Source organism: Portunus trituberculatus, chromosome 27 (assembly GCF_017591435.1).
Source record: "Portunus trituberculatus isolate SZX2019 chromosome 27, ASM1759143v1, whole genome shotgun sequence".
Classification (NCBI taxonomy): Eukaryota; Metazoa; Arthropoda; class Malacostraca; order Decapoda; family Portunidae; genus Portunus; species Portunus trituberculatus.
Genome location: NC_059281.1, coordinates 1,877,378 through 1,887,377, shown reverse-complemented (window position 1 = coordinate 1,887,377; position 10,000 = coordinate 1,877,378). Strand labels below are relative to the sequence as shown.

The window sequence follows — 10,000 nt, the reverse complement described above, 5'->3', positions numbered from 1 at the left end:
CAGACGTAAATTCCTTGCAAAACACAGCGTGTATGTACAGAATGCTTTCCACTTATAAGTACTTAAACTATTTCATCCTGAAGTATAAAGAACAATAACTCTGGGACACTATCTCTCTCTCTCTCTCTCTCTCTCTCTCTCTCTCGTGGTACAGGCAATGAGATGTGAACTAAATCTTGGCACCATCAGGGATAGAATAAAAGAAATCAATGTGATAGCAGCTGTGAGGCACATCAGGGGACAAAGAGGGACTCAACTTTGTGACAAACTTAGATGTATGGAGAGTAGAGACCGAAGCCCTCAGGGTGCTAGGAAAGATACACCTACAAGTTGGCTGAAAGCATTTGTGAATTTAACGTACCCACGAATGATTTAGAAGTCATGAGGTTCCCTGCACTCCCTCCCTGGGAGGGTAAGTAAGGTACCTGAGGTCGTCAACACGCCGCTCCCACGTCACAAACACACTTACGCCACACGATAACTAAAATACCGGTACGAAATAGACATAGACTATATCACAGTGGCGATAGATACACATGTGACTGTGACGGCTCTGTGATGGATGACGGCAGGGCTGGATGTGGAGTGTTAGTGAGGAAACACAAGGAAAACGGGAAGTGTGATGATGAGGGTCACTCCTTTAAACTCAGTGACAACATATCTTCCACACAAGCAGAACTATGTGCCACTTGGTCTGCTTTAAACTTACTGCAGAGCGGAGCTGGTGATGTATGGCTCTTCAGTGACAGTCGTGGGGCTTTACAGCCTTGGTAGTCTGGTGGCTGAGAATAAAGCGGCATTGTGTAAGCTGGACCCCGATCGACGTGTGAAGTTCGTGTGGGTCCCGTCTCATATCGGGATCCACGGCAATGAAAAGGCAGACGAACTTGCCAAGACTGGGGCAAGGAAAAGTTACATAGACCATAAAATCTAAAATCAAGCGCGTAAATGTAGAGAACGAACGCCACGAAGTGCAACAAAGGTGCTTAACAAGTGAGACACTGAGGCACTATGTACGGGTGCCAAACGAGACTTACTTCACATATGGACGCTTTCGTGTGCCATGGAAAGATCATATATGCACCAGACTGAGGCTGGGTTATAAGTATTATTGACAACTAGGTGTGGAGGTGAGTGAGGCGGCCAAGTGTTGTAGACAGTGGCGAGACCAACGGTCACTCACTGCCACACTACATGTTACGGTGCCCTGCGCTGGCACACGTCAGGCATCACCAGCTCTTCTCCGTCACAGACCAAGTAGTACACATGTTCAATAGCCTCAACATTAACAACATGCTAAAGTGTGAGAAAATTTAAGAAATCGTCTGAATTTCTCATAATAATATTATATGTACATACACATTAGACAGGCTTATATTCAAATATTTTATTAACCACTCGCTAGGATAAGCAACTTTATATTTGTAAGACAATCTGTAAATATTTTCCATTATTCCTCATGTAAATAGTTTTCATTATCACATTCTTATCATAATGAATATATGTATATATATATATATATATATATATATATATATATATATATATATATATATATATATATATATATATATATATATATATATATATATATATATATATATATTCATTATGATGAGGGTAGTGGATACTTATGTACCGCCACCCTTTTGAGATAGGGGGCATTATCTTTGTAATGTTACTTGTCTTAAGAAATGTATCAAATCAAATCAAGTCTCTCTCTCTCTCTCTCTCTCTCTCTCTCTCTCTCTCTCTCTCTCACACACACACACACACACACACACACACACACACGGCCCGGTAGCTCAGTGGCTAGAGCGCTGGCTTCACAAGCCAGATGACCGGGGTTCGATTCCCCGGCCGGGTGGAGATATTTGGGTGTGTCTACTTTCACGTGTAGCCCCTGTTCACCTAGCAGTGAGTAGATACGGGATGTAAATCGAGGAGTTGTGACCTTGTTGTCCCGGTGTGTGGTGTGTGCCTGGTCTCAGGCCTATCCGAAGATCGGAAACAATGAGCTCTGAGCTCGTTCCGTAGGGTAACGTCTGGCTGTCTCGTCAGAGACTGCAGCAGATCAAACAGTGAATTACACACACACACACACACACACACACACACACACATATATATATATATATATATATATATATATATATATATATATATATATATATATATATATATATATATGGTTCGATTAACGTTATCGCACGGCCTATTAATAAAAATTCTTGTGTTTGTTTAGATCAGTCTTGTGGATTTTGGAGGGACAATCTTGTATATTTTCAAAATTCTAGAATTTTAAGTAACGCTACTCAGTTCCCTGAAAAAGCTGTAGACGAAACTAGTAAGGAATAAACCCTATTCCTTCCACCTTGCCCCTCCACTATCATTATTAATATTATCATTATTATTATTATTATTATTATTATTATTATTATTATTATTATTATTATTATCATCATCATTATTTCTATTATTTGTATTATTATTATTATATTATTATTATTATTATTATTATTATTATTATTATTATTATTATTATTATTATTACTATTATATATTCATTTTTTGTCATAGTAATGATAATAATAATAATAATAATAATAATAATAATAATAATAATAATAATAATAATAAAACAATAATAATAATGGATTTGATAGTGATAAAACCAATAACGTGTAATTGCCTTACAGCAAAGATGCGCTTGGGTGGTGATATGGACCCTAATATGGGTACCACTATTAATAAAATTGCCTGCTCCACTAAGGGGTGGAAGCTGGACAGCGCCTCCCATACTCTTCAAGTACACCCACAGGCGCTATAGGGTACAACATAAACAAAATATTAAATAAATAAAAGAAAATAAATAAAACGATTTATCTAATCTTTTAAAGTTCCCTAATGACTCTGCACTGAGTCCATAACCACTGAGTCTGTTCCACTCATTAATCACTCTGTTTGGAAAACAGTTTCTTCTCATTTCTCTCCTAAACCTGAGTTTTTCAAGCATAAATCCATTATTTCTGGTTATGTCCCCGCACTTCGCTCATGTCCCCTTTGTTAAAACCCTTATACCACTTAATTAAATACTTCTATCATGTTTCCTCTTAACCTACGTCTCTCTAAGGAGTGCAAATTGAGGGTTTATTTTCAGTCTCTCTTCATTTGGAATATCTCTCATCCCATGTAGCTTTTTGGACATCCTCCTTTGCAATGACTCCAATAGAGCTATATCCTTCCTATAATGTGGGGACCAGAATTGTACCGCATAGTCAAGATGTGGCCTGACCAGCGCCAAGTATAATTTCAGTATTACTTCAGGACTTCTACTTTTAACACTCCTAAAAATTAATCTTGGTACCATATTCGCCTTATTTCTAACCTCTATACAATGCTTCCTTTGACCAAGATCGGAGCTGACTATAACTACTAAATCTTTTTCATACTTGGAACTAAATAGTGCCTCGTTATTTATCATGTACCTGATGTGTGGATTATCTCTACCCTGTACTTGTTAATGTTGAACTGCATTTCCCATTTATCTGTCTATTCTTTCATCTTACCCAAATCTGCCTGCAAGGCAGTGGCATCAGAATCTGACCTAATTTATCTACCCATTTTCGTGTCGACTACAAATTTGTTAATATCGTTACTAATTCCTCTATCCAAGTCATTAATATGTACACACACACACACACACACACACACACACACACACACACACACACACACACACACACATATATATATATATATATATATATATATATATATATATATATATATATATATATATATATATATATATATATATATATATATATATATATATATTAGAAATAAAAATGGCCTTAAAACTGAACCTTGTGGCATCCCACTAAATACTTGACCCCTTTTGGAATTAGATCCGTTAATTACTACCCTCTGTCGCCTATCGCCTAACCACACTTTGATCCAGCCAAAGAGCTCTAAACTTTCTCAGGAGCCTCTGGTGTAGTACCTCGTGAAAGGCTTCACTGAAATCTAAGTATAGGAAGTCATAATTACCACCATTATCTGCCGTCTCATAAACCTTACTATAAAAGCTCAACATGTTTGTAAAGCACGACTTTCCCTTCGTAAATCCATGTTGTGAGTGATTTATCGAACCGTGTTTGTCTAGGTGTTCCCTAATGTTTTATTAATAATTCCACTAATTCATCCACCATTGAAGTTAAGCTGACAGCCTGTAATTAGACGTTAAGATTTTATCTCCCTTCTTAAATATTGATACTACATTAGCTTCTCTCCACATTATCGGTACATCACCTGACTCCAGTGACATCCTAGAAAGTACTGTTAATGGCTCACTAATGACCTACTTGCACTCCTTAAGTACCCTTGGGTATATTTCATCAGGTCCTGGTGACTTGAATTTCTTTAGTTTATCTATTTCCTGTTCTACCATCTCCTTAGTTTTATGAATATCTATCAGCTTCTCACTCTCCTCTGCCTCCTCCCGCCACCACCCCCCAAAAAAAAAAAAAATGTTCGCTCTCTGGGATTTCCTGTGTGTTCTCCTGGGTGAAGTTAAAAAAAAAAATACTCGTTCATACTTTTACAATTTTTTTCCCCAGAACTCACCATCTCCCCATTAGCTGTCTTTAAAGGAACTATTTCTTTCTGCTTTTCGTCTTATGCAACTGAAAAATATCCCTTTGGATCCGTCTTTGCTTGGGTGGCTTCCCTCAACTCATATTCGCTTTTAGCTGTCTTCGTTAACCTCTTAACTGTTCTTACTAATTCATCGTATAGTGGCCTTAAAACCTCATCTCCTGCATTTAGTTTCTTATATATATATATATATATATATATATATATATATATATATATATATATATATATATATATATATATATATTCCTCTTTTGTCCTGTGCATCATTTTAATGTAACTGGCATCCACTTAGAGTAGTTCTTTTTTTATTTTATTGTTTTATAAGGAATATTAGCTAGTTGACCTCTATGTAACCGATCAAGAAAGTAGATATACACCTTACGAACATTCACCTGCTCTGGTCCCACCAACCTCATTTTATTCCTCTCAGCCGGTCCTGACCCTGATCGCACTACCCTCCCCTTCTCCGACTTCACATCTCACTCCACCTCTCTGATCCTGCTTTCCTTATCTCACCTGCATAATGGACCTTACCTGACCTCCTCTGCCTGTCCCCTGCCAGTCGACTCCCTATAAATACCCCCTTAAGTCTTCGAAATTAGCCTTCCTGAAGTCAGGTACCTTCATGGTACTCTTGTTTCTAAAGGCTTCGTGCCATCTCAATTTATATCGTATTTCATTGTGGTCACTCTTACCAGCAGGCCACCAACCTCCACCTGCGTAACTGACTCCTCCCTGTTTGTCAGAATCAAATCTAGAATATTATTTCCCCGTGTGGTTTCTGAAATGACTTGCTTTAAAGAATTACACTGAATGACCATAAGAAATTCTTCTGCTTCACTGTTGCCCACCATCAAGCTCCAATCAACTTTCCTATAATCAAAATCCCCAATCACACATACCTTATTGTACCTGGTTGCTCTATTTATTTCCTCCCATATTGAAGAGTTTATTTGGTTTGAAGCATATCCATAATATCCACCCATAAGGACTGTTTTGCTATGTGTCTTAATTGTACTGTATGCAACGTTGCAAAGTGTCCTTAACGCACAAAGCCACTCCTCCTCTCTTCTGTTTTCCCTATTCTTATGAAAAAGTGCATAACCATGAATTTTAACCTTCGGATCAAATACTTTTCCTGACATGTCTTATCAAGTTTCTGTTAATGCAATTATATCAAAATTTTCAACACAAGCTACTCCTCTAAGCAAATCTATCTTGTTTAAAATGCTCCTGCAGTTCGTGTAATAAACACTTAAACTATTCCTTGCTTAACAAAGCTGGGTACTTTTCTAGATTTAACTATTCTCTCTGCCTTATGGATCTCAGAAGCCCTTTCTATTTCCTGACTAAAGAAAAAAGCATTGGAGTGCATTCAACTCAGGCTCAAGTGTTCCAGCCAAAACAAGAACACCTTGGCGTGATTTTTATAATAATATAGAATGAAGAACTAACAAATGTTTCAATAACTAAGGAAAATGGTGGAGCCAGTGATAGATAGAATAAAAACTAAATCACTAGGACCAGATGGAATACATCCCAAAGTACTTAAGTAATCTAAAGATTTCGGTAGTGAACCGTTAGGATATGTCTTCAGGAAATGGCTAGGCCGTTTCACACTGGAGACGAGGCACGAGGTACACGACGCACGCGGTGCGAAGCTGCGTTGCTTAATATCGCCTCAGAGTTCGAGTATTTCCAATAAGAGTGTTCACACCGGACGCGAAACATTGGGACATACATACCAGCCACACCGCGCGCACCGATTCCAAGATCGCCAAGCAGGCGATTTTTTTGGCCATGGCATCAATGACTTATGCAAGGGGGCTTGGAACTCCCGCCTTTGTCCTTTCGTCTCCAGAGGTCCACCCCTTTTTTAGACCACACTGACCTGACACCTCAAGTTTCCCTCACTCACTCACTTCCTTCGCGGTCCTTCACCGTGAACTGATGGATTTCCTTTACTTTGCGCCTTGGTTCTTAATATCTTGTTCATTGAATGATAGAACTTCTGAGAACTGAGCTGGAGTCAGTCTAAAATACCGTTCAAACTTCCCTCATCCATTTCTAATTCTTGAATAAGATGATGATATTTACTACATTTGAGTCGTTTCATATTTGCTGCATATACCCAATTCTTTTTCCTTTTATTATTCAAGGCTAAAGATAAAATTAATAACTCTTCCTCCACCTCCTCCTCCTCCACGTCAAGTGACCATAGAGTACTGTCTTTCTTCGTTGCAGAGGGAACTGTTAAATTAGCCAGCCTCTACCGCAGAGAATGTCTCGCCTAGCATCGCACCCGGTGTGAACATGAGGGTAGGACACTTTACCCACGAACATATTCCCCTCGGACATTTTTCCCCTGGACATTTTCCACCCGGACATTTCCCCTCCCCTCGGACATTTTCCACTCTGGACTTTTTCCCCTCAATGACCTACTGTATATAATGGTGAAAGTTTTGTTTTTTGTTACTTTTAGAGGCAAGATTTACTGAATTTTTACTGAACAATAAGGACTAATAAAATCATAAATGCATTAACTATTATAATATTCAATACATTGATTTAGGATATTTACCGTGAAATATGACCGGACCCCTGTGAACATACCCATAACAATCAAAGTCAGCCCTACTCTCGGGCGTCGGGTGTCTTGCCTCCGGTGCGAAACGGCCTTAATTAAGGAGAGGTACCGGTAATGCAAAGACAACCCAATGCAGTACTTGTCTTTAAACAAATAGATAAAGCTTTAACGTGTATTTGTATTGTAGGTAAATCAATAGTCAATAACAAGAAACTTTGGGTTGCATTTAGACAAGCACAGCTTGATAAATCATTAGTTACATAGCTATACGAAAGGAAATTCTTGCCTTATAAACTTGGTGATTTTTCATATTAAAGTTTACGAGGCTGCAGATAATAGATATAGTTTTGACTTCTTAACCTGAATTTTAGTAAAACAATTGATAAGATACCTCATAAGAGGCTACTGATAAAAGGTTAGTGTGTACAGGATGGAAGAAAAATTAGGTTGCATAAGGTCGTGGTCAAGAAATAGGCAACAAAGAATTATAATAAACGGTTTTAATCCCCAATGGAGTCGAGTGATTATTGGGCTGCGACAAGGATTAGTTTTAGGGTTATTGTTACTTGTAATATACATTAATGATTTTGATAGTTCAATTATTACGATGATATGAAAGACAAGTAATTTAAGAAGGGATGATGCGAAGATTAACTACGTTTGTCTCGGATGCCATCGCTCTGCAGACAGATTTGGAAAGAATGAAAGATTAGACAGACAGATGGCAAATGCAGTTAATATTAACAAAGATAAAGTACCGAACATACCCACCATTTCGAATTATTTCAACTGGTAGCATAAAGTAGTAAGAGGGAGAGGAGAAAGCCCTGATTCATCTAAGGTAGAAGTTTTAGTAAAGAACTGAGAAAAGGAATCAGCTCTTAGAAATGTATGAGATGGCAGTGGTGCCACCACGATGGAATAAAAGAGAAAAGGATGCGGAAGGAAAGTTATTAGAGATATTTTTTGCTAGGTGCTATAAATCTCGAGAGAAGTTGGATCTCAAAAGATGTTGACACTTTCTGTTAATGAAGGAAGTTGGGGCTAGGTGGAAAACAGACTTGACATGATTCAGGGCAGAAACAGCGCATAAGATTCAGGTGATGCAAGGCTCAAGTACCTATTGTAGGCCACCTCACTCATATATAGCACGAGAACAGGTTGTGTTAAATCAATATTGAAAATATAAGTCGAGAGAAAGCGTGAGTAATGTAATACTTGACACTATTACCTCTGTTAAGCGCTGAGCAAATGGAGTCTGACAAGGAAGCAGTAGTCATTGCAAGGAAAATCCCCCTCTAACTAGCAGAGGCAAAACGCCAGAGGCACCTCCACTTTAGGGGATCCCAAGAAAGGCTTGCAGCAAGTATAGGAAAAGATACACATATAAGATTGTGATCGGAGGAGCCCATTGGAAAAGATAGGGTAACATAAGTAATTGGATTGGTGGTTAGGAAAAGGTGAAAAATGTGAGTAGGGTATTGCACTAGTTACTTTATGTCACGGAGGACTAGCTCACCAGGATAGTCGGTGAACATTCAAGTCTCATAGATTGGAGATCTCTGTGAAAGAAAAGTGATTCAGAATATACTCCACTTTGGAGGATATGCAGCACTCAAAGAATTTCTTGTAGCCAGAGGATTTAGGTGAGAACTTGAGAAGTATACATTACCGGTAAATTTAGGTAGGAATGACTGAATATATATATATATATATATATATATATATATATATATATATATATATATATATATATATATATATATATATATATATATATATATATATTTTTTTTTTTTTTTTTTTTTCCTAAGTTTGAATGTGAAATGAATACAAAACTTGTATTCATTTGACAGAACTTGATGGGAGTAACCATATTGACTCCTACCTTCCTTTGATGTATAAAGGAGTGACACTAGATAAGGACAACAAAAAAATGTTTAAGAGTCCCACAAAGACTGCAATTTCCCCAACATAAAACACTAAAAGGCTTATCCAAAGTTGGAGAAGTGTTCTAGGACCTCCCTCCTGAAAACACCAAAATCATAGGAACAGGAAAACAAGAAATCAGACAAGGAGGTACAGAGTTTACCAATGAAGGGTGAAGGATCATAAATCCTGGCTAATGTTTGCATTTAGCAGGTGGACATAATCCCATCACCTGACGATATCCCCAATTGTTCACGTAGCAGAATTTTTATCATTGAACCTAAACATTTCTATCACTAAAATATTAGAGTATGGAAGAACAGAAAAAATGTCATCATGAATGGTGAGGAATGCTACAAGTATGGTGTGGAGCAAAGCGAAAAAAAGAAAAAACAGTCATCACGAGCACATCACGCACCGTTCCTATGCGTCTCGGTGACCAGGACCTCAAAGTCATTCATGGTGCCAAAGATCCGGTCTATTGTCGTGTAGTTGGATATGTCGTACCCGAAGTCTTTCATAGGAGACTCGAAGATGGGACTGATCCACACTGTCACCACGCCAAGCTCCTTCAGGTAGTCCAAGTGATCCACCACGCCTGGGCACCGCGGCAGACGAGTCAACAAAATAAAAAGGGCAGAGAAGAAGGAAACTATCAATGAAAGGCAAAATCACTTTCTGCTGGACACATTGTAAATTATCATCAAAAAATTTATACGTACAAATGAATGTAAACTCGCATAAACTCCCTCCCACACACACACACACACACACACACAGACACACTAACACACACACACACACACACACACACATACATAT

At 38.1% G+C, this 10,000-nt stretch overlaps 1 protein-coding gene across 1 annotated transcript in view; it reads right to left on the bottom strand.

Moving 5' to 3' along the window:
- The window catches only part of LOC123509917 (maltase A1-like), a 105,673-nt gene that overhangs the window by 70,015 nt on the left and 25,658 nt on the right, over window positions 1–10,000 (bottom strand). Inside the window, exon 4 of the mRNA XM_045264539.1 lies at window positions 9,597–9,776. Coding sequence (XP_045120474.1) covers window positions 9,597–9,776 — 180 coding nt within the window. The remainder of the gene's footprint in view (window positions 1–9,596; window positions 9,777–10,000) is intronic.